The sequence below is a fragment of the Bactrocera oleae genome, chromosome 2 (assembly GCF_042242935.1).
Source record: "Bactrocera oleae isolate idBacOlea1 chromosome 2, idBacOlea1, whole genome shotgun sequence".
Lineage (NCBI taxonomy): Eukaryota > Metazoa > Arthropoda > Insecta > Diptera > Tephritidae > Bactrocera > Bactrocera oleae.
The window spans coordinates 97,219,240-97,243,363 of record NC_091536.1 but is presented as its reverse complement, the minus strand read 5'-3'; the positions used below and the strand labels follow the sequence as shown (position 1 = coordinate 97,243,363).

The window sequence follows — 24,124 nt, the reverse complement described above, 5'->3', positions numbered from 1 at the left end:
AAAATAGGACGATGGACGATTTTTCGAACTTCGGGTTTACTTTATACCGCGGCCAGTATATGATTTATCTTAGTTAAAATGAGAGAGCGCATATAACTAATAACAATGTATATTACACATTCAGTTGCGTTATAAAGGACAAGTTTTCTAAAAGATTATGCGGTATAAACCTCATATCGCTAATATAAAGCATCTCGATCCTCTAAATGACGTTTTTCAAATAAACTCAATATATTAAATTTAGCTTCTTGGCTTGAGTTAATATCACATATTTCTCATTTAAGAATGATTTTAATATATGTTAACTTTCATCGAATAATGAATGTGGAAATGTTTCGCAACATTTTTAATATAATATAAAGTTTTGCCAACACTGTAGGTATTTCCCCAGATTATATCCTTGCAAGTTGCAAGAGTATGAAATCTTCGGTTATACCCGAACTTAACGCTTTCTTACTTGTGCTTACTTACTTTTTACGCAGACCCCAAGCCTAATTGCACCATTGATTGCACCTGCCAAAGGTTAATTACTTATCAGTACGTTTTGTGCATAGCAAAGTCTTTTTGTCGTCGCCATCACTCCAACTTGAGTTAGTTGAATTATTGAAAAATCTAATTCCGCCAAACACTTTTAGTTTGTTTGTTTTGTTTGAAAAGCTTTTGAGCTTTTCTGATTATTGTATTCATATGCAATATATATATATATTATAATGCAATGTGATGCTTGCAAAAGAAATAGTATAAATAGCCATAGGCTTTCACATCAATTTAGTTAGATTTGGAACTGCCCCCAATCGGTTAGTCTGAACAAACAATCTTTAGCTAAAAATGAAATACTCGTTGCTGCTCGTAGCCGGCGCTTTGCTGTTTGTGCAAGTAAGCTACATACCAATAAACAATAATATATACATATACTTACTATATATATTCCTTTGCTTATTATAATAGTTCGCCCATGCCCTGCCGCATATGAAGCGTGAGTCTGTTGCTGTCGCAATTCAATCACAAAACAGCATTCACCAATCTTCAGGATCCTCATCTGAAGAGGACAGTCCTCAAGCGGTACTGATGATTTACACTTTAGCCGAAATCGCTAAACTTTCAACATGGGTACTCGAACAGGGTAGCATTGTAATCAAAAATACCGTAAACGAATTGAAGGAAATCCCAGTTAAAGATGGACTCTTACAAGCGAACATCACACGCATGTCTGAAGTTGCCAAAGAATCCGCAGAATTTACCCTTAAAGAAGATGAAGAGAGCGTACTGAAACTACTCTTGTCCATGGTTAATTTTGCAACAATGATGGATGACTATGAGAATATGCCTGCCGATTCGAAACTGAAACAAACCTTGCAAACAGCTCTCGAAAATAACGGCTACAACAAGTTTGAGAGCGAGTTTGAAGAAAAAGTATTGCAGATGGCCAAGAACTTCGACGTGGCATTTGGTGAATATGTTAAGGTTTTAACCCCAGAGGAAAAGATAAAGCAAGCAAAGTTACTTAAGTGGTACGAAGACTTCAAGGCCGAAACTGACGAAGAAAAGAAAATTGACAAGTTTGGCGAAATCTTTGACAACTTGTCTTAAATTAGCGCAAGATACTATAAAGATAGGAGAAAATAAATATATCAACTTGAATATGTACATATATTTGTGTTATTTTATTTATTTCACGTTGATTTTATTAAGAGAGAAAATAGCTTTACTTTACAGCATCAAGGTGGCAAATAGAGAAGCACTACTCTTTAAGAGTATTTAAAATTATTGATTCGATGTAGCAGGTTAATGGGTAAAGAATTTGGAATTATATATATTATATAAAGTATGGTATATATATATATATATATTTATGGTTATTTATATAACTTTTTTATATTGATCGACTAAGGTAATTCAGATTACTGAAATTAAGAACGCTCCTAATGTGTGTAAGAGTTGAGCCTAACTCTACTTTTTATATGTGTATATGCAAAGCAATGCGCTAAAATGTAAATTTAAAATAAACCAAGTGAAAAAAGTTTATAATCTTGAGCTTTTGCGTTTCACTGTGCAATTACACATCAACTCTTATCATTGTTTAGAATTACGTATGTAGCGACCTTAAACTTTGCGCAGTAGAGCATACGGCAGAGAATTTGAAACTTATAAATTTTCATTGCATTTTGTCTTTAATTCAGTTCGATTTTCAACATTCTCCAGCTAGTATTTTGCTTCCGATTCTCAATCGCCTCAACAAGGATGAAGCAGATGTTAATATTCATCGCGAGCGCTCTGCTATTGCTGCAAGTACGATTATTATACTAATATATACTATATATGCGCTGAATTTATTCGTACTAAATTTAAATTAGTTAACTAATAACAAACCCTTTTAACAGTTATCCCACGCTTTTCCCCGAACGAAACGTAATGATGCAGCTGTGCTTGCTCTCTTCCAAAACTCGTCTTCCGAAGAAGTTGATTCAAAAATTCAACTTTTGGTTAGTACTTTGGACGATATAGTTCAACTATCGAAGTGGGTGCTTGAAAAGGGGAGCGTAGTAGTTAATAATGCTGTTAAGGAACTGCAAGTTCTTCCAGAACAAGATGAACTTTTGCGAGCAAACATAACACGCATGTCAAAAATTGCAACAGAATCTTCACAATTTAAACCGGAAGAAGATGGGCAGAGTATCTTGAAACTATTAGATTATATGGTTAGTTTTACAGAAATGATGGCGGACTTTGAAAACATGCCTGACGGCTCAAAACAGAAGGGCACATTGAAGACAGCTTTGGAAAATAGTGGTTACAATAAGCTTGAGAAAGACTACGAGGAAAAAGTCATACAACTCACTAAGGATTTCGACCAGGAATTCGGCAAATATGTCAGCGGATTATCTCCGACCGAAAAGGTTAATGAAGCCAAATTGCTAAAATGGTATGATGACTACAAAGCTGAAACTGATGAGGACCGGAAATTTGACAAATTCGGTGATTTCTTTGACAACATTTCCTAAAACCTAAACATAGACAAAATTTTTGATTTACATTAATATTCATACTATAAATACACTATTTTTTATATAAATTTTATTTGGTTATATTCATGTATAAGTAGTTACCGTATTAATGAAATAGAAAAATCAAGTAGCGTGCAATGGAGCTTTATATACACTGAATTATATCTTATTTTTAAAGTATTTGTTATAAGAAAGGAGTATTGTTATTTAAATCATTGATTACCTTTCTCAGCGTTTAGGTCTTGACCAATAACTTTCTCACTAAGGCTTCGAAGTAATAGTGTATTTAGTAGTAAACCAAAACCAATTAGGCCATATTGAAGCCAATAATTTTCCTTGACTTTTCAATGGGTAACTCAAGAGCTGGCGACAACAGCCAGATAATTTCTTCCAATAAAACAGAGAAATATCTGTCGCTGTGCGTATGCAACCCAACTCTCTTCCTTGCTTGTTTGTGTTCTGCAGATCGGCCTCACCTAGCTTGGAACTTTAGTATGCCTTAATATACATATGCTGCATAGCCTAGGTTAAAGCAAAAAATCTTCCAAATGAATATAATTATATACAATTTTAAGCTCCATTATCTTTACTCAACCCTTTTTACTTAGTTCTCCTATGAGAGTTTTTGTGATGGTCAGTCCTTCAAGTGAGCATTTCTACATCGTTCTTAAATGGAGAAAAAACTTTGATCTGCGAACTCACACTTTTTGCCTGATCGTATTGAAGATGTGCATATTTGTTTTTGTAATTATTGATAGATATGCAAGCTTATGCAGCAGCTCTTATCAATGCAGCTCATGAATTCACGTATATTTCTTTATGACTTTTGTGCATACATACATCCACACATTCATAGGTGATTCAATAACAAATTAATCTCAAAAAAAAGCAAACAAGGCAATCAGTTCAATTAAATATTTTTAACACTTGTTTATTAGACAGAAGCTGCACTGTTTCTGATTTAATGTTTGTCACTTATCACCTATTAATTAAATTTCTCGAAAAATTAATAAAGCTTACATACGTGCAAGTGTTACCTTGTGATAGGAGCATATAAAAGGTCTTTGCATTTGGTTTATAATTTAGTTCAATTATATAAGTCCGTCTGTCAATAAATTTCTTGTCAATTTCAATTATTCAACTTTTCAAAATATGAAACGATTATTAATTCGCGTCGCTAGCGCTTTGTTGTTGGTGCAGGTAAGATTCATATACTCGCTTGGGTCCGAATAACAGTGAAGCCTTCTGATGATTGAATAGTTCTCTAATGCATTGCCGCATGTGAAACATGTGTCCGGCGCTGTTAATCATGCACAAGGGTCCTCATCTGAAGAGCACAACGCACAAGAACTACTGATGATTTCTACCATTAACGAAATAGTTAAACTATACAAATGGGTGCTCGAGAATGGCAGCGTAATCGTTAATAACGCTGTTGAGGAACTTAATGAAATTCCGGTCAAAGATGCTCTCTTGCAAGCGAATATCACACGCATGTCTAAAATCGGAAATGAGGTTTCTCTATTCAAACTGATATCAGATGACAAAAGCGTTGTAAAACTTTTGGAATATATGGTTAGTTTTACCGCAATGATGGACGATTATGAGCACATGCCCATCGATTCGAAATTGAAACTCACTCTGAAGACAGCTTTAGACAATAACGGATACAATAAATTTGAGAACGAATTCGAATTGCGTGTCCTGGAGTTGTTTAAAAATTTCGACCATGCATTTGCAGAATATGTGAAGACTTTGACTCCGGAAGAAAAAGTAAAGGAAAGCAAATTACTTCAATGGCATGAAGACTTCACAGCTGAAACCGATGAAGAAACGAAACTTGAGAAGTTTGGCGAACTATTTGTTTAAATTTCCAGAAATGCCTTTGACTACGAAAATAAAGTTGATTTAAGAAATTAGTTTCTACACATTTTATTACTATTCGTTTTATTCTTAAGCTAAAGGTAGTTCTTCCCACTTCTTCACTTCGGAATGTCAACTTGTTCCCTTGAATAGAACACCCTCAATCAGAACACATGGGCACCAAAGTGACATGACCATGAAGTACCCTAATGTATACTAAATACGCTGATAAGGCCAGCAGCGAGTGCATATATTTTGTAGCATCCAGGGTTGATAAGTCAACTGTCACTGTTTACAGCGCTTAGAATTGTGCCAATTACCGTCATCTATCTACACTAAGCTCTGATCTAATTATATATACATTTCATTATACCATTTATTAATTGATATATACGTAAAAAGATGTAAACAATTAAGTTATATTATTCAGACAGGCACAAATGCATTTCTAAAAATTTTACTTTGTTTTCTGATCAATCAAGTCACACATTCCGTAAAGCAGTTGAATCCCAGGCAGCTTTTAAGCTTGTGCCAGAGAATGTAGGTTTTTGTCAAAAGGAATAAAACCTTAATATTCATCATTGTCACGCTCTTAGTGAATTCATAATGAAATTTTTTAGACATTTAAAGCAAATATAATAATTGAAATGTCTTGTAATACCAAGCGATCGATAAGATAAGTCGCCTCAAGTGCTCAAACCGCTGAATAAGAACCATTTGCATATTTAGTGAGATCCTTGATATTCTCTTCCGTGAATGTAATTTATTTACATATATGGACGTGTCTAACTGAGCTAAATTTATCTTATATATTATAACATATTACGCTCGCTGGACGTAGTAATTTTTACTGCTCTTACTCACGTTTGCAAGCCAACACTTCACAACAACAAACGACTTCGAAATTCATACATACATTATCAAGTTATTACATTATAACTGTTTTACGATGGCTTGCATTAAAAGCCACTTTATTCTACGCATATTTTAAAGCGACGAAGGACAATCGTCACACTTGTGAAATATGCTGTTATGAAAGACGAGCTCATAGTCCAGCCAAAAGAAAGGGCACTTGTCGTGCGTCAGCTGTGCGTAAACTATGCAAATTCGAGGAACGAAAAGCAAGATTGCCCAAACGTGTAGTTCGTGTATAATACATATGTACATACAACCATTTATAAAAACTGTCCTTATAAGTTAATATTAAATAATCTGAGTATGTTTCTAACTTTTGCAAATGCTCGCACTTACACTTTTTCTTTTCTTCTCGTAACATATTGCAAAAAAATTGTTCGTCTAACGGTTGTTTCTAACATATTTTTGGTGTTGCCCGCTCATTTTCTATAAAATTTCATGTCTAGAAAACGAATCGGCCAATTTAACCAAAATTTAGAGAAGCTCTTTGAAATTGGAAAAGTGTCAGAAAACCGTCACGTCTACTACTTACATAATGCTATTTCATCAGCTACTTTGATCATAGGAGCGTAGTATTGCAAGTAATGTTAGCGTTAGGTTAGGTTTTGTCTCAAAATTGTGTGGACTATTAAATTGGGGGAGGAATATTGTAGTTTGTGACTCATGCATTACTTCTTGCATCTAAAACCATATAAGTATGTATATTTTTGGTCACATCCACTTGTAATGCAATCGCTCAACAGGAGGCGCCAGTTTGGCTGAAGGCTGAGATAAAATAAAATGTATTTTTAATGCAAAAAAGTTTGTTAAACACTTCAATGATAACATGCACACACACATACACAGAATGAGGAACTTAAGTTCCTATTTTACAATAAACTTTTGTTTCCATCTTTCTTATATATTTTCATGTCGTTTACTTTTAGCCAAAAAAAATTTAACTCAACTCATCAGCATATCAAAGAAATCAAGTATAAGCAGAAGTTTTTGGAGATACTTTTCCTTTTTTTACAAGTAATGTACAAATTTTTAATAAGACATCAAAAAAAGAAATAGTGTTTATTTTGGCAATGTGTTAACTGCGCTAAAAGCGGGGCATTGAAGGTTTAAATTTCGACCGAGTTAAATTTAAGAATAAAGAAAGACATTTTTAATACTTTAATCGCCGTAGCATATAGCAGAATCTAGTATTTGCATCTATAAAATAAATACAATTTTACGTACTTAGAGGCTACATTTTGACGGCTGGAAGTTTTCACTAACTCCCCTTTAATGAATTTATTTTATTATATTTATCAACGTTTTCGTTTCAAAGTATTTGTTTTAGTTGTTTTGCAAGTGGTTCGTAATCCTATAAAGCTGCAAATGAAATCATAAAATTTGCATTTTTATACATTGTCACTATGAGCACTTCAAACATTCAGCTTTCTGTTTTCTGTTTTCTTGAAGGATCGCCTCGTTTGTCCTCCTACTTCTTTCGCATACTTTACTCAAAAACGACCACAGTAGAACACTCAAAAACTTCCCACAGTGCAGTTTCTCAATTCTTTAGATTTTAAAATTCAATTTTATGCTCATAAATAAAAGTTACGCACACCTTGTGAGCGATTGTGAGCACGGCGCATCTTCTGCGCAGGTAAGCAAGACAACCAAAATAGAAATACTTCTAAGTTCATATCTGCACTTGAAGCAAGTGGTTTACAAGTAAAAGTCTGTGGGCATAGGTGAATATGTCTGTTTGAGAGGGCGAAAATATGAAAAACTCTTTTACCACAAAGCATACAAATATTTGAAAGCTTGTCACCTACGGAACTCATCTCGATGCCGTGGCAAACTTTTCAACTCCGAACTCAGCTCAAGTCGAGTCGGAAGAATTTTGTTAATAACGCAGACGTCTTTGAAATACTCTAAACCTTATGTGTATTCACAATTGGCATATTTTTAAAATGAAACTTCATTACGATATGTAGCAAAATCAATCGACTGCAGCGAAAGCGAGTATTAATTATTATCTGTATGAACAGAAAAAAATTATAAGAAGAGTTGTCAACTCTTTCAAATTTTTTCAATACAAGTGAAACGTAATCTATTCATTACAATATGGTTAGGTGTTAAGGAAGTCACAGTTATTTTTGGAAAAAGTTGCTACCACTTTAAGTTTCGAAGAAATATATTTTAAAAGAGTTGCCACCTGCGGTGCAGCCGTTAGTATACTCGCATCTAGCTCTGTTGAACGATTAAATTTTTATCTTTCCTAGCATATGATAATCGAGGTCATAAAAAATTTTTTCTTATGTCTCAAAAATGGAATACCAAAGTACCAAGTTCTGACAAAAACCTCGAAAACATCATTAACCTGCACAAGTGTGGCGAAAATATATTTAGTACACTGAATTTACAAAATTTTGTTTAGCTTTTATAATTTTTTTGATAAGTTTGCTTATTATTACAAAAAAGTAAGACTCCGAATTTTGGCCTAATCTAGAAAAAAACGCATTTCATAATTCTCAATAAAAGTGACATACAAGTATTTCGAATGAATTAATTTTTGTTGTTTCGGATTCACTTAAAGTTCGATCAGAATCGGATAAATTGCTCTTTCAATACAAGCTAGTAGGCTCCCGCGTGCCATAAGTATGATGGAACATGCGTCTTCTGCTAATATTTTGCTGGGAGAATTGTGTAAAAAAAAGTACAATAATAGAAGCGGAGATTCTAAAACAACATAAATGCTGCAACTGCAAAACTGTCGATGATGATAACGACGAATGCATTTGCACTAAGAAATTCGTTAAGTTATGCGTTATCACGTGACGAAAGCTGCATACAATGGAGCTGAAAGAAGGTGCGAAGGACACATGAGCTCTTCAGGATATCACGGCTTGGTCAACCATTGTTGACATACACCCGATAAAAGCGTTGTGTGCAACAACAAAAACGAAAAAAAGAAAAAGGAGCGTTGTATATATGTATGTGCATACAGACAAATGCATGCTGGAGTGTAGGACCTTCTTTTTGCATTTTACCTTACTTTTTAAATTATGCGTCCTAATGGCTTACGAAGAGAATAGACAAAATTGGAAAAGCATTGAAGACGTACAAACTGATGAGGTCCGTGCGTGAGCGTGTGGCCAAAAAACTAAACGTGAAAATCTGTTCAGCGTTTAAGTATATAAGTAGCTGTAAAAAATATAGCATTTTCTTTTGTCACGTGCTGGCAACAATCAATGGCCGCGTCAGCAGGACGTCAGCGTCAGCGCGAAACATTCAGCATCGCAATGCGTGACAGAGACGGTGGCAGCAGTAGCTGTTGTCATACATATCGTGGGATATAGGGACGGGAGCGGGGGGTCATACTTATGTCAGTCGTGCAGAAGTGTAAGCGCAGCATGGCCCAGCGTTCATTCAAACGCGCAAAACGTCAAATGAAGCGTGAATAAAAAAGTTTTTGAATTAAACTTTTGTCATTTCATGGAATTTATGTCGGAATCTGTTCGATTTGAGATGCGAAATTCAAATTTCCGTTCAACAAATGAAGTTTTTGCTGTTATTTTTGTTTTATTTTTTATACTCGTCACAAAAACACCTTGTTCGTTGTGTGTGTGTAAAGATAAAAATGTAAATGTGTATTGCATGATAACGGTTTATATATGTACCTACATATATACCAAATGTATGTTAGAATCAATATTTCATATGATGGAGAAATAGATTAGTGCAAATTAAGAAACAATTAGGCACAATTATGTCTCATATCCTTAATACGAGGGTTGCCTTTAATATTTGTTTTTCAAAAGATCTACCATATACACTTTTGCATACGTTTAAATCAATTGTCGAAGCAGTTTTCCACTCGGATTGACGTATCTCCAAAACATGCGTTCTGATTTCTTAAAAAAAAACTGCTGTCTCAATCTCACGATAGGTCACTATATGATCTTGCAATATCAGTTTGCGCACAGCATCAACAGTTTCCGGGACCCCAACTGATTTGGGTGACCTTCACGAAATTCGAATAGAAGTGAGCTAGAAGCTCTATTGAATTTACGAAACCATCGTAAACACTCGTCATTGAAGGAGCTTCTTCGGTAAAAATTGAGCAAAGTTCATCAAGGCACTGTTGCTAATTTAATCCCCGTCGAAATAAAAAAATATTCGCGCAAAAATATTCGCAATTTAGTTCTTTTTTGAACCAAGATCAATATTTTAAGTTACTGCAAACAACACAATTAGCGCTTGTATGTCTAAACGTTCTGAGTTCTGAGTGTATAACATTAAAATTGTCAAACTTTACGATAAAGTTTTGAGTTGCCAGATACCAATGTATTTCCTTAACTCTTTTTATAACCTAGGTTTCGTTTATATAAAATGCTTAATATTATATTTATTAATATATAATATATGTATATACGTATGTATAGGTATATGTATTCGCAATTGAAATACCAAGTATGAAATTTTAAGTCCATACAACAAACGCAAGACCTTACCACATAACTCGATGTCGTCTTTCCGTCTTAGAAGTGGCACGTAACAAAAAATCTTGTAATTAATTTTATTTACTGTTGCTGATAATATAAATTTTTCATTTTTCATGGAATTATGTACTTAAGCCACTTAATCCCTTATCCTCCAACAATCGCTTAATCTCCCCCACTAACACCATTTCCTCTTCCATTTCAAGCCGATGCCAACGCAGGGGTTTGACAGTCTCAAGAGACATCAACCACAATAACAATAAGAAAACATAAACGCAAACCAAAACCATTCAACAGCTTGAGTAAAGAAGTATTTTTCAAATAAATGCAGCGGATGCGAGAAAAAACGCGACTGAACTACAAAAGCAAGTATGACATATGTAGTAACTTGTAGAGGAGCGCACCATTCCCCAACTGGTCCAGTTTAGTACTATGTCTTTTAATTTCTCTAGTACACGACTAACTCGAAATACAACTTTCAGAAAAACTCGTACTATTATTATTTTACTAAATAGAAACGAGTGAATTAAAACCTCTTTTAACAGTAGTATCTATATAGGGGTATCAGAATTACGATGCAAAAATCAAAACAAAAATTTGAGCCTTAATATACAACAGGTTTGTATTTGATTGGAATTTATATATAGAATGTCACATATTGCGAAAATGTTTGGAAAAACTACAGTGCTAACATAAGAAATTCGTATTTAAAAGATAACTAGTCCGAAAAATAGCAGTGATCCCCTTATAAAATTATTTATTGATAAGTATTCAACTTCTAGAAAAATATTATAATAATACAAAGTAATAGGATTTTAATTCAGGTTGCTAGTTGCCAGCAATCTTGTGCTTCCACTGAAAAAGATATTCGGCTGACGAGTTGAGCTTGGCGTTAGTACTAGTTGTTTGGTCATTTACAGCTAGTTCATATCACCACTGGGATGGGGTTATACGAAAGCAGTATTTGAGCATCCCATGATATGATTTATGTTTTTAGTCGTGTTTGTTTATAAATACGTGGGGCAACCCGTTAACCTCATTATAGCGAAGGGTTAATGAGCACACAACACACACACACTCATGCACAACTGACTTAACTGCTTGTATGAGTTTATTTCTATATGTATTCTAAAGCTGTTGCCCCCAGCTCACAGCCAGGGAAGTAATTGAAAAAGCGCACAATTCTTAAGCTAATTAACACTGCGAGTTCAAGAGCCTTAAAAGAACGCACTTATCACCAACGCAAGCGGGTGAGAGACATGACCTTTTCTGCAGCAATTCACGCTTCTCAAGAAAACACAAAAAAGTGTGTTTAATTTTTCTGCGCTTCGTTGACAAGTGTTTTAACAATTTATCATATTTCTTTGAGGACATTTATGCCATTCTTTTCTTAAAATGTTTGCCGTTGACAAGGCCTTTCAAATGTCGACCTTTCACAGTGAAGTTTAATTTTTTTGCGTGCAAAGATGGTGCGAGTAATCAATAAATCTTACACTTCAAGGCGCGTCCGTTTGAAAGTGGCTTCACAAAAACGGCACTCGGTAGTTATGTGGGAATGCAGAAGGTTGGGTGCACTTGTCTTTCACGCCCCGCGACCATTTTTAATCACGGATAGCAAGCATTTTACTGTAATAATTGCTGTTGTTTAAGCTTGGTGCGGCAAAAAGATGAGGAAAATTTTGAAATGAAGCTCCTAAGGTTACCCTAGTCGCCCATAAATAATTTAATTTGTCCGGATCACAAACCGCATTCTACCCTCGTTTTAGTGTAGTCACAAACCAGTTTCAATATTATCAACAGATGTCGCTATGTTGATATCGTATCAAATATCAAAATATATGATATTTCAAAGGTATTATTATTATTTCTAAAATAAAATATTGATTACTTTAAGAGGAGATAAGACAATTTAGACATAACTATATTATGTAGATGGATAATCTATATGTTTAATTTTGCCTGATATTTTCCTATATGCACCTAGTTAAGAGTAGTGACAGGCCAGTTTTCAAAATCATAAATTTGGGGTAAGTGAAAATGTGAAATTATTTTAAAGTTCTCACATTTTGGTTGTTTGTGCACAAAATTGCTGTCTTTTGTATAAACGAATAAAATCTCAGGTAATCTTCTTAGTGAATTTTTGTCAAACAAAAGGACAAAACCGAATAAAATGAAATTTGTATGTAATTAACGAAATTGCTAAAAGTGCCAGAGAAAATAACCAACTGTCTAAAAAGTAACAACTACAACAAACGCGCAGAAGCAACTTCATCTAGCTCACATGCATGGCAAATAACTTTTGTACGCCAATGCACTATCTTTCGAAGCTATATATAGTTATGTGCACACACACACACAGGCAGACGTGGCTGAACCGTATTAGTGTTGTCTAAGTTACAAACTGTCACGCAAACTTCGAATGCACAATATTTATGTATACACCAGAGGCGTTGATAGCACGCTACAGTACTTAGGCCGCCGCGCTGGTATACCAGAAGGCCAAGGCAAACTTGACAAGCCGCTCGTGAAAGAACTTTCAGACCGACTCAAACCATGTAGCTAACATTTCCAAATAGATAAATACTTGAGTTCGTTAAGTAAAAGTATTGTAACAAGGATGTTGGATGGTCGACAGCCATGTACTCGGAAATATACCTCGCATGCCTGTGTATGTGTGTGAGTGAGCAAATGTCATTAACAAAATTGCAATTTAATACACAAAAATGGTGAAGTATACAAACGTATACATCACACATGCTTGTTTCTGATGTTAGTGCCAAAAATATTTCAAAGCCATAACATAAACTTAGGCGTGCAACCAAAATGTAGCAAATGACAGCTTTTAAAGCGTTTACTTGTATTAAGACTTGATATATTCAAAAGGACTACTCGAAACTGACAAGATAAACTTGGTAGCAGTTGCCGAAAACAAAAATGCACAAAAATATGATTTTCTTTGCGTTGCGAAATGTTGTCAAATTTAATTATATTTTAATATTTATGAATATTTCACGAACTCATTTTTATTTTCAAAAGAGTTTGGGTTCAGCACACACATAATATATCAGTTTAAGAAGAATGAAAAAGAAAGTTGGTTTAGTCATGCCCATCTGAGTATCAGTAACGTTTCCATGCAAAGTGTGTGATAACCAAAAGTGTGTGATAACCAATCCGTGTGGTACCTTGGGTCATGGCTAAAGGGGAGGTAGTTGGAGAGAGTGACTGAATATTGCAGTTTCGCTCAGTTAAGAGATACAGATGCAAGCTTTCAACTTTTTTGTTGGAAGTGACTCGCTATACGAATGTGTTTAAAGTTAAACGAAGGCCTCAGCTGGGCTTGAAGCACAAAAACATAGTATCAAAGTAAATAATAAACATCGCCTTCGGGTCTTCCGTTACGATTCTAGCATGGGCATTCAAAAAAATGTGTTTAGTCAATCCATAAGAGATGTTGCAAGATTCTGCTATCTCTCCGATACCAATACATCGATTTCCGAGCACTTTTGCCTTAACTTTTTCGATGTTATCGTCATTAGCAGAGGTGGATGGATGCCTCGCATGAGAAAGGTTTTCTATGACTTCACGACCTGCACTAAATACTTTGTAGTACTCAAATTATTAGTGACAAAGTAGACTCCACAAAAAACATCTGCAACATAACCAACGATTACGAAGCTGTGATTTCACTGAAAACGCAAACTTTCAAGCAAACTTTCAAGCAAACTCGTTGTTCAATTTGTTTTTCCATGATTAAAATCGCCAACCTAACATTTCGCGTCGTAAGCAAACAGCTGCCAAACACAAAACCAATTGACATATGGAGATCAAAATACACGCGAAAAAATCAACCAGTCTGAGTTAAATTTGATCAGATAATATATATGTAGTCCAAACTAAGCTTAGATTTGATAGGACTCTTTCTGCGTTACTCGTGTGCCAAGAACTTCTTTTCTCCACAAAATGACAATCATCTTGTAAGGAGGACCAACAATGGTGGGAGAGAGCTCACTGCACACGGGTATAACATATATGCGCCGATATATTATGAAATGCAAATCAAAGAGCTGATAAAAGTATTAAAGACACTCCATTCTATTTCCACTGACATACATAACTACTTGGATGAAGAATAAGAAGTGAAATTTTTTTCTCTATAAGTTTATAGCGTGCAAGTAAGTAAAAATTGTATACATGCACACGCTCTCATAAACATAAAAGCGCATGCTGGCATGTATGCAGGCAGTGCTTACGAACTTAAGTGCATTTGCGCTCATTAAAAGCAACTTTCCCATTATAATGTGGCGAAAGCAAAAACAATATAAATGGCTCTATATAAAAAGTACTTAAGTAAAATATTTACTAGTTGAGTAAATGTGTGCGCATTCCAGTAGATGCAAAGTGCTTGGCAGGCTAAATGTAAATTACATATAACAGTAAAGGGTGCTTTTAGGCGCAAAAGCGTATAGGTGTATTTTCACGTGAAAACAATACCAGTTAAAAGCGTGAAATGAACAAACGTTTTTTCTGCCGCCACTATCACTTTAATTCACACAGACACACACACACACACAACTGTGCAAATATGCGCTTGTGTAATCCCGTGTCCCGAAACAAGCATTATTACATTGGGCGCTGATAAGCAATGAAAAACGCGCCCATTTATGCGCTCGTATGTGTGTAGAGTGTCTATATATTTGCGTATTTATAAATCTTGCCACATCCAACAACGACAGCTGGCACTGACTTTGCTGTGACTTTTCCGCTTGCCGCAAGCAGTTTTTCCAGATTTCGCTTTCTTGGCAGCGCGGCATGTTTGTATGTTTGTTTGTGCACCTTGTGCGCTTTGTACACTCACGATTAAGTATAAGTATGCATATTGCATACCATGCACAACTGTGTATGAACGCGTGAGCGTGTGTTCAAGTGGCTGCTCAAGCATGGAAGCAACTACAATGGAGCACTTCGAGTGCTAAGTGCAGCAGCAGATCTTTCCTCCTGCAGCTGAAAATGCTCTTCGCACACCTGCAAGTCACGCGCCAACTTTCTACTGCATCTTCGACTTTCTCCTACCGCTATGCTACCGCTTTGCCGGCGCACACGCACACACATGCAGCGCACTGATTTGTCTTACCTTCATATGCCAGCGCGTATCTACAATGCGCCCTTGCATGTGTGGCGCCTATTGTGCGCGCAGCAACTTTCTGATCCAGGCGAGCACTTCGCAGCGCAGTGAAGGCACACAATGGTAATAACTTTACGATGACGATGTGCAAGTAAACAGACACCAGAATTTGTTGTCATTGTAGGAATAGTAATAAAATGCCATAAACAATGGTTGTTTCCTTCACAAACGCGCACAATTTTACTGTTAGCGCACATGCAGCGCATAGAAAACGCTCGTCGCTTAATGCATACATTTATCGCGTCACCGTTGCGCATGTGTGCGTGTGTGCATGTGCTTGTAAGCGCCTAGATAGGTGCGAATAAGAATTATCGCAAACGTTTGCAAGAAAATGCTGCCAAACTTGTTTTCCCATACACTTTTTTTGGTTTTCTTAAGGGGTGAGGGGGAGGTGGCATGTTGGCATGGCTGACAATAGTAACACAAAGTTGCTCATTTGAATTTCTGTTCACACAAGTGTTTTGTTTGCACCAGCGGGTGTATGAGAATGCACAAACTCAGATTATAGCGCGAATATGTATATACTCCCTCCTTTAAATCCTTGTTTCGTGCGCTGAATAAGGTGAAATACCAGAATGGGTTCACATAGTATTAAAATTAAAATTTACTGATGGGAGCTTTATTTTGTATTGACTACTTGTTTTCTCATTTTGTTTGAAAAGTATTAAAACTGTGATAGCGATTGTCTCAAATATATCAATTCTGATGATTTTTACACCTGAGAAACTATTTTTTGTTAAAACTCGGTATGGAATTAAGAGTATTATGCGAATTTCGAATGTTTAACCATAAGCTAGGTGTTAAAAAGGTTGAGCCAAGTAGATTCCCATTCACTGTGTCTCTTCTATTTACTTTTTTCTTTATCATGCGGCGAATTGCCGTCAGTGTAACCGTTTTTGGAACAAAGAAGTATTAGAAAGGCACCATAATTTCATGGTTTTAAGTTTTCTGATAAAACACCTGCTTATTTGGCATAAATAAGACCACCACAGCGCGAAATATTGATAAGAGTATAAAATAATGTGTGTTTCTAATGGTCGCAGCAATTCATGAGGTCAAAGCGCTTCGTCGATACAAATAGCTCTTCTGATTCAAATCGAGTAGTGCTGGGCATCACAACTGTTCAAGCAAGGTTCTTCATAACCGTTGGCGTGATAACACACCCTAACCGAATAGCTGGCGTGCCTAGTAAAGTCAAACATTTGGGTGTACTTACGCCACAAAATTTATCCACCGCTCTCAGTTGATAGGTAGACACTGCAGAAGGAAGAGAAGCTAAAGCAATCATCACGCCAAGCACATTTTATAATATTATATATTATATAATAAAAGAATATATACATATACATGTACATATATATATATATATACTAATGCATTAATTTAAAACGAATATGGCCCCACTTAGCTTATATTGAACCCTAAGCCCTTGGTTTAAGAACAAATTTTAACCAAGGGAAATTTTCTACACAATTCTCAATCGGCGGAATATCGAACGTGACAACTTACAAATTGAGTGTAACCGAATAATTTTCCAGCGCAAAATTAGAAGGAACTGCGGAGCCAAAAACACATTTGTGTCATCATCCACGACTGCGGGGAAATATTTGCGCAAACGGCAACGCTAACAAGGGACAAGGGACAGTGATATAGCTCCAAAGCGAATTCACAAAAAACTTACACTACACTGTATCAATGTATGTGGGTGTGTGCCGCAAACAACACGAACCAAGTATTTCATATTTGACCCACATGGGCTATATGTATATGTGGTATGTGGATACACGAATTGTTAGCTGATCGTGAGGCGGTGCAGCATGAGGAAAAGCTCGCATATATGAGGACTATAAGATAAACTATGAGTTGTGAAAAAATTACGTGCCATTGCGCGCATGCTCACCCGCGCCAGCCCACGGGTGCCGGCACAGTATTTGTGCAGGTCAGGAAGTTGAAACAATGCAACAGTAGTATCAGCAATGAAATGCTTTTCAACGCGCTCTTTTAAATTGTGTGATTTATGATGCAGCAGTTGGAGCGTGAACGACTATGCCAACCGTAAAATATCGCACGTGTTTGTGTGCGCAAAGAATGTAAGAATGATTCCTTAATTTTCGCCCAAAGCAGCAAGGAAAATGAAAACCACTGCGGGCGTCCCGCTACGCGTACACCGGAATAAAAAATAGTAATAATAATAAATAAGAGAAAATTTAAGCCACCACACGCAGAAAAGGAATCGAATGAACGAGATGGTGAGTAGATCGGTTGAGCGGTGGCGCTGCTGACTGGAATGATATCATTCGTTCGTTGCCGTGTTGGCGGTTGATATTGCGTTGCAAGCTGGCGGTTGCGAGCCATTAATTTCGACTGAAGTTTTGAGCGAAAGTTAAGTGGCAGTGAAGCTGCAAAGGCAACTGTGAAAAATTTACCAAAAAGTATACACATAATTTTCGATGTTCAAGGGAAGGAAATTAACTCCCGCAGCTTGCTGCACCGAACTACTCGCACACGCGTTGCCGTGAAAAAATTGCATCAATGCCACACGTAATGGTGCAGCAAATCAACAAATTTATTGTGTTTTTATACGTAAGTGCTTAATAAATGGAAAATGAAAAGTGCGATTTATTTCACCAACAAAGCAAGCTGGAGCGAGTTGCGGGGAACGCAATAAAAGCACATATGACTTTATTCCATTGGCTCTCAGCTAAGAAAAGAATTGGAATCGGTGCTCAATTTACAGCGTAACTAATAAATTATGAGACATATAATATTCATAAAAAAGACTGTGCTTGGCTTTTGGCTTCATCATTGATATATCATGTGTGAAATGCAATGGAAAATGCGAAGCAAGTTTTATGTCAACGAACATTAGGTTCTTGTACATATATATCTTATTCTTAATATACATGATTCCACATTATATTAACATGGATTGGACCAAAAGCTTTTTTCGTGATTTTCTATACAGTGGCCTAGCTGACAAACTTAGTTTCGATAGCCCTTTTCACTAGTGATGTGCTGCTATTCCAAGACCAAACAAGTTAATGCCATACCTTTTGTATCCGGATAAGTAAGAGAACACTTCGAAGAATAAAACTTACCGCAGAAATGGAACGTTATCTAATATAAAAATGTGTAAAATTTAAAAAAAATTTTTCTTACGCTGAGATGCACCAAGCACGACAACAAGAAGACGAATGAACAAGACGTTCTCAATGCTCTCTTCAAGAAACAACGATTCGATCAAGGTACTGGCAACGTTCGATTATCTATTACTTATATATTTTATATATACACATTCATACAGATATATGTATATGTATATTAATATTTATTTAGTGATTCCACACTTGACCTAACACTGACGACTCGAAGACACCGGAGCAGGTATTGCGGGACCGGGATGTTTACCGAGAATTTTTCAAGCAGAAATCTTTGCTGTAAGTCGGTTTGCAGAAATTATTCTCCAACGCATCTATCGCAACCAGCGTATCGCTATACTCAGCGATAGTCAAGCGGCGTTAAATGCGATCTCAGCCTATGAGATGAAATCGCTGGGATCCCACATCATTTATGAGCTTATCCACATGAAGGAGAGAGTGGGTAGAGAAAGTTACTGGCAACGAACAATAACTATGCTTCATGCAAAGCTGCTATTAAGAGGTTACAACCTAGCAAGATTTAAAAACATAATCAACCTCCCCCGAAACCAATTCCGTCTACTTATCGCACTCTATACTGGGCACTGTAGGCTCAAGAACCGAAAACTTCCGAGCACCTGATTTTAGAATGCACAGGAATTTGCAGACGCCGGCTATAGGCCATTTATGTGGATAGAGATCGCATCACTTAAAGTTTAATGTAATTGATGAATATTTCACAACAATAAATTTACGCATACTTAAATAGTTATGTGCGTAAGTTAAAAATGCTACTTACTAAACAGTTGGTCCATGTTTTAATATTTTAATTTTTTCCAGAATTTAGTAAAAGGCACCTACACAAGGTAGTACACATCGTAAATGTGAAGCCTCGAAAATGCGAGCTAATTCCTGCTCATCCTTTATGAAGTACCAACAGCGAACAGTGGATTAACACTGCAAAAATGTACACGCACATTACGAAATGAATAAGTGCATTTACATATACAAGTATATTTACATAACCATGGATATATATATAAATAATTTTTATGACCATCGTCCTAATTGTCATAATCCTCGCACCAAAAATGCTCAACATAAGGGAATTTGTAAACTTAATGTTGCACGTAATTTAGAAAGTGCCACAGGCGAAATAGCAGAAAAACAAGTAAGGTTGAGATAAGTTCGGATGTGGCCGAACATTATAAACTCTCGCAAAGGTGTGCAAATATTTTTTAGCCTCTATAAAAGTCTATTATAAAACATATTCCGTCAGAATCAAGCATTCTTTATTTGGTGAAATTGTCAATGGACTTATTTCTATTTTAAAATCAGTCTAACTAACAGAACCTTCAACCGGTAGACACCGAAATCACTTTATTTATTTACCTAAAAATGGGCGATGGTTATCCCAAGTGCATACTGCCTGCGCCATTGAATTCAGCATTCCGGGCTTTTTCCTTTTTTTTTGATATATAACCATATATCTCTCTTGATTATTATCAGGTGTTAGAGTCAACCATTAGATGAAAAATACTAATTTACTCTGTGCAACATGCTACGTGGGTACAACAATTCCAGCTGGTCAACTGCCTAACAAATTGCTGCTAAGGCGAAGTCTATAAGCAGCGAATGAGCTGGAAAAGAACTGGTGGCATAGATATAAGTGGTTATGGTGTTGACCGTGTCTGAAGCTGGCGCGGTTTTCATTGTTGTTGTTTGGTCTCGCTGTTTCATCTACTTATGGCTGTACGCAAATGATTAACGAGCAACATGCTAATAAAATGTAGAAAAAACAACAGCAGCAGCAACAACACGACTGCAAGTAATATGCTTGTTGCTGTGTAATATACATTACTTTGAAGCTTCAATGGCATTTTGTTAGTGTAATTATTTTTGCGCTACATTAGCGTAAGATTAAAATAGATGACAGCAACCGCTAGTCCGGGCCATTGACGACAACAACAGCAGTGGAGATTATGCTCCAAAGCTACTGAAGAGAAGGAGGTAAAAGATTCAATCACAGTGTACAGTGTAACAAATGAGAGCTTGAATAGCTTGGAGAAAAGGAAATGCGACATATTATATTTTTATGCATTTCTTAAGCAAACTGATTTTAACGAACTACTTAAAAACACAAGAAACGTTTGACAAACACTGTAATATAGTAAAAATAAATTGTTATAAGCCTGCTACAATCAAACAAAACAAAGCACCGTTTTGGCTTATAGAATGCGTCGACTGTTTCACTGTACGAGCTTCATAAGCGACAATACCTCAGCGACGCTGAAGCTTGTTTATGTTACTGAGTCTTTTCTATTAGGTATAAGTAGATATATGTACATATAGGGACTTCCAATACAGAGGTAATATAATATTTCAAAAAAGGAATCTCTTATAGAATTTATACAGAAATATTATTGAAATATAATGTGACAATGTGTGACGGGTGAAAGTGGGTTTTGATTTATATAAAGTAACCGTAATGGAATTTTCACAATTCACTGGATAATAGTTATTGGAAGAATTTTTCCTTTTGGAGAACCCTGTACTTGTTGCTCCAGCATTTTTGCTAACATAAAGCAATTTATTCTGGCATAACACTAGCGCTCCCTTCCACCCAACACGACTGGTCATGAATTTTATGGTCAGATTACGTCCAAGTGTCAACGCGCCCAGTCAAAATAAGCAGCAGACAAAGGGATGGACAGCAACCAAGCGACCATACGTATGTATATATAACAACAACGAACGGTTGGCAGAAGTAAAAAACGCGAAAACTGTTGGAGGAGAAACATTGGAGATGAATGCAGACACGCGTAAATTAAGGTGGAGTCAATTTTTTTAACCTTTGTACAATTAATTATAAAGTGAGATGAGTTGAAGGAAATTAAAATGATCTACGCCACGCATTTGCCCAATGTTAAAGTAAAACTTAGAGCACATTTTTTGAGAGTACTACAAAGTGATTTAAGTGGTTGTTGAATGAGCAAAACAGGATGAAGCGGACATTTTCAGCTGAAAGATGTCCGAAGTCAAAAGTAAGATTGCAATTTTCTTTGTTAACATGTTATGTTCGTTAATGCATAATCACTTCACTTTAACTGCAATCACGTGCGTTGGAAGTTACGAAAAAAGAAAAGAAAGTGCAAGAATCTTGAGGAAAAAATTCTTTAGTTCTACCTGAAGTGTCCTCGCGCAGTACTAAACTGCTTCAAAGCTGAGTACATTGCGTCATTCATATAATATTATCTTTCCCTTTTCACAGTTCTTTGCTGTATGACCACTGAGATTGACCACAACTACTTTATATTTTGCTTCCTTCTCTCATTTCTATAACCGTTAAAGGTGAAGTGAGCGAAAACTCGGAATTTTCAATGGAAATCACGAAACTTGTGAAAAAATCATTGAGAAACTATTAAGAAGCGATAACGAGCGCAATTCATTTTCAATCCATCGTCATGCCAGCGCCACTCAGCTGCAAAAGAAAGCGAAAAACATTTGGATTTAGCTATTACATACCCACCTACACGCTTAGATGATCACCAGCTGATTCGCCACACTATGACGAAGGCAAACACTGAACTGCAACAATGCATAAAAGTGCTGCTTACTTGCTTGAATGCGCCGCAGCTTTCTCTTATAAGCAGCAACCAAGCTAAAGCAATAGTCCCCTTCAACGAGAAAAATATTCAAAATTTGAAAATGAAATTTCATTGCACGCATAGAAATCTTCGACAAAAAAGCCACGAGCAGGAGAAAACGTTGCAATTTGTTAGAATAAATAATTGTCAGCGCACATTTCTTTTATCACGTTCTTTTGCCTTTTGGGATTTGGCAAACGCAATAAACTACTTGATTTACCTCGTATCTACATGTTAGAAAATTCGCAAAAGCCGGTCTATATTATTAAAATAAATGATATAAAAATGTATGTACGAACTAAAATCTCAAAAACCCGAAGAGCGCAGCACTGTGATTAATAAATAAAATCAACCAGCTAACAGTATTTCAACTGAAGTTTAAAAATCATAATTATTATCAGGGAAAAGAAATTAAAAAATTTGGGAAATTTACAGATTTAAGAATTATGGATATAAGTAATACTGTGTCTGTGTTTCTACCAAAAGCTTTTGAAACTTTGGAAAAGCTTAGAGCATGTTATATTGACCAAATCGTATATTAAAGCAACGGATCAGTTTAAGTAAGCACTTTTTTTGAGTCCTTGTCTATTGCTTAATTGTGACCATTATCATTGCGACTGTGAAATCCACACGAATCAATTCATGTTCCCTGAATATTTGCTCTTCTGAATAAATCCAAGAATATTCTTAGCAATTTAATGAGACTAAAACTGCAATATTAACGCCTATACTAAATTTCATTCAAACGTACATATATACATACATATATTCTCATGATCAAATTTGACCCAGACTAGTCCATTTTAACTGCGCGTGTGTGCGTGATAAAGTAAACTCCCCGCAACATTTCCAGACAAACTTTTCGTATCGTAAACAAACAGCCGCAGCTGAACACTTCCCAAAAACAGGTTGTACCAATCTAAAAACAAATATTTATCGATTCGGTTTGCGCGTCTGGGTCAATTTCGATCCTGAATGTATACATCTATATATGGTGAAACTCACCATCTTAACCCCTTCAGCACAACACTAGATGTATAGGTTGTAATGATTTGAAAAACATGGTACTAGAAGTAAGTGAGAAAAAAGTTCTACTAATTCAGGCCTAAACATTTGTCACTACTTTCGTGTTTCCTGCAGGTCATATGTTGAATATGAATTTGGCGGTTGCATTACACTTTCAAATTGCAGAAGCTACTTGCAGTTCCGTTAAAGCGACATCAATTCTAGTACGTGACTTCACTAATAAATTGTTTTAAAATGCAGCTATTAAAAGTCGTCACAGCCGCCCTATCATTTTTGCCATTAAAATAACTACAGGAAAAATCATAAAAAGTCTTTTCTACTTACATATATGTATACATACATTTGTTCATATGGAAGGGTGACTATAATGGGGGAAAGTCACGTGTAGCAAAATACCTGTAATTATGAGAGTACGAACTTTTACATGCAATTCACTTTGCTACATTGCGAGGAGAATTCATATAAGGCGATTACAGCAAAACGGCGGATTTTAATTTAGAAAAATGCGAGTGGTCTTTAACAGGTTATCTCAAAAACTACTAGAATAATGTTAACCGAACTTTCGTAACATTGCACTTCATCATTAAAACAATTCGCGAGAAAACTCTTCAATGCTGGAAATTTAAGCTCAAGATTGACATAGAAAGGAGGTTCCTTCATCATTCATGACCCACTAGACCAATTCAATTTTGACATTATCACGTCCTCTGTAAAACGGTATCACCTTTACTTTTTTACAATAGACATCTCAGAGATCAATAACAATATTTGCCAATTATAACTATGTTAAGTCTATACATTTCCTTAGCCCCCATATACCTTACATATCGATCAATATTTGAGATAATCTGAACATAAATATTTTTGTGAA

At 35.9% G+C, this 24,124-nt stretch overlaps 3 protein-coding genes and 1 long non-coding RNA gene across 4 annotated transcripts; 3 read left to right on the top strand and 1 right to left on the bottom strand.

Moving 5' to 3' along the window:
• Positions 1-724: 724 nt before the first annotated feature.
• On the top strand, positions 725-1,647 carry LOC106614812 (uncharacterized). Its single transcript, XM_014230725.3, has 2 exons — positions 725-876; positions 949-1,647. Exons 1-2 carry the CDS (start codon positions 829-831, stop codon positions 1,588-1,590), a joined length of 690 nt encoding a protein of 229 aa, XP_014086200.1. The 5' UTR covers positions 725-828; the 3' UTR covers positions 1,591-1,647.
• A 481-nt stretch (positions 1,648-2,128) lies between these two features.
• Positions 2,129-3,164, top strand: LOC106614803 (uncharacterized). Its single transcript, XM_014230709.3, has 2 exons — positions 2,129-2,289; positions 2,382-3,164. The coding sequence occupies exons 1-2, from the start codon at positions 2,242-2,244 to the stop codon at positions 3,000-3,002; spliced, it is 669 nt and encodes a 222-aa protein (XP_014086184.2). The 5' UTR covers positions 2,129-2,241; the 3' UTR covers positions 3,003-3,164.
• On the bottom strand, positions 2,634-3,476 carry LOC138855871 (uncharacterized). Its single transcript, XR_011395015.1, has 2 exons — positions 3,380-3,476; positions 2,634-3,340 (listed from the first exon to the last, which is right to left on the bottom strand). It is a non-coding gene; the product is annotated as an uncharacterized lncRNA (long non-coding RNA).
• Positions 3,468-4,940, top strand: LOC138855577 (uncharacterized). The gene is made up of 2 exons (XM_070106105.1): positions 3,468-4,205; positions 4,266-4,940. The coding sequence occupies exons 1-2, from the start codon at positions 4,158-4,160 to the stop codon at positions 4,872-4,874; spliced, it is 657 nt and encodes a 218-aa protein (XP_069962206.1). The 5' UTR covers positions 3,468-4,157; the 3' UTR covers positions 4,875-4,940.
• The last annotated feature ends 19,184 nt before the right edge of the window (positions 4,941-24,124 follow it).

Coding starts and splice junctions, on each gene's coding strand:
- LOC106614803 (XM_014230709.3), top strand. CDS start 2,242: ATGAAGCAGATGTTAATATTCATCGCGAGCGCTCTGCTATTGCTGCAA. Junction 2,290..2,381: donor GCGCTCTGCTATTGCTGCAA/GTACGATTATTA, acceptor CCCTTTTAACAG/TTATCCCACGCTTTTCCCCG.
- LOC138855577 (XM_070106105.1), top strand. CDS start 4,158: ATGAAACGATTATTAATTCGCGTCGCTAGCGCTTTGTTGTTGGTGCAG. Junction 4,206..4,265: donor GCGCTTTGTTGTTGGTGCAG/GTAAGATTCATA, acceptor ATGATTGAATAG/TTCTCTAATGCATTGCCGCA.
- LOC106614812 (XM_014230725.3), top strand. CDS start 829: ATGAAATACTCGTTGCTGCTCGTAGCCGGCGCTTTGCTGTTTGTGCAA. Junction 877..948: donor GCGCTTTGCTGTTTGTGCAA/GTAAGCTACATA, acceptor TTATTATAATAG/TTCGCCCATGCCCTGCCGCA.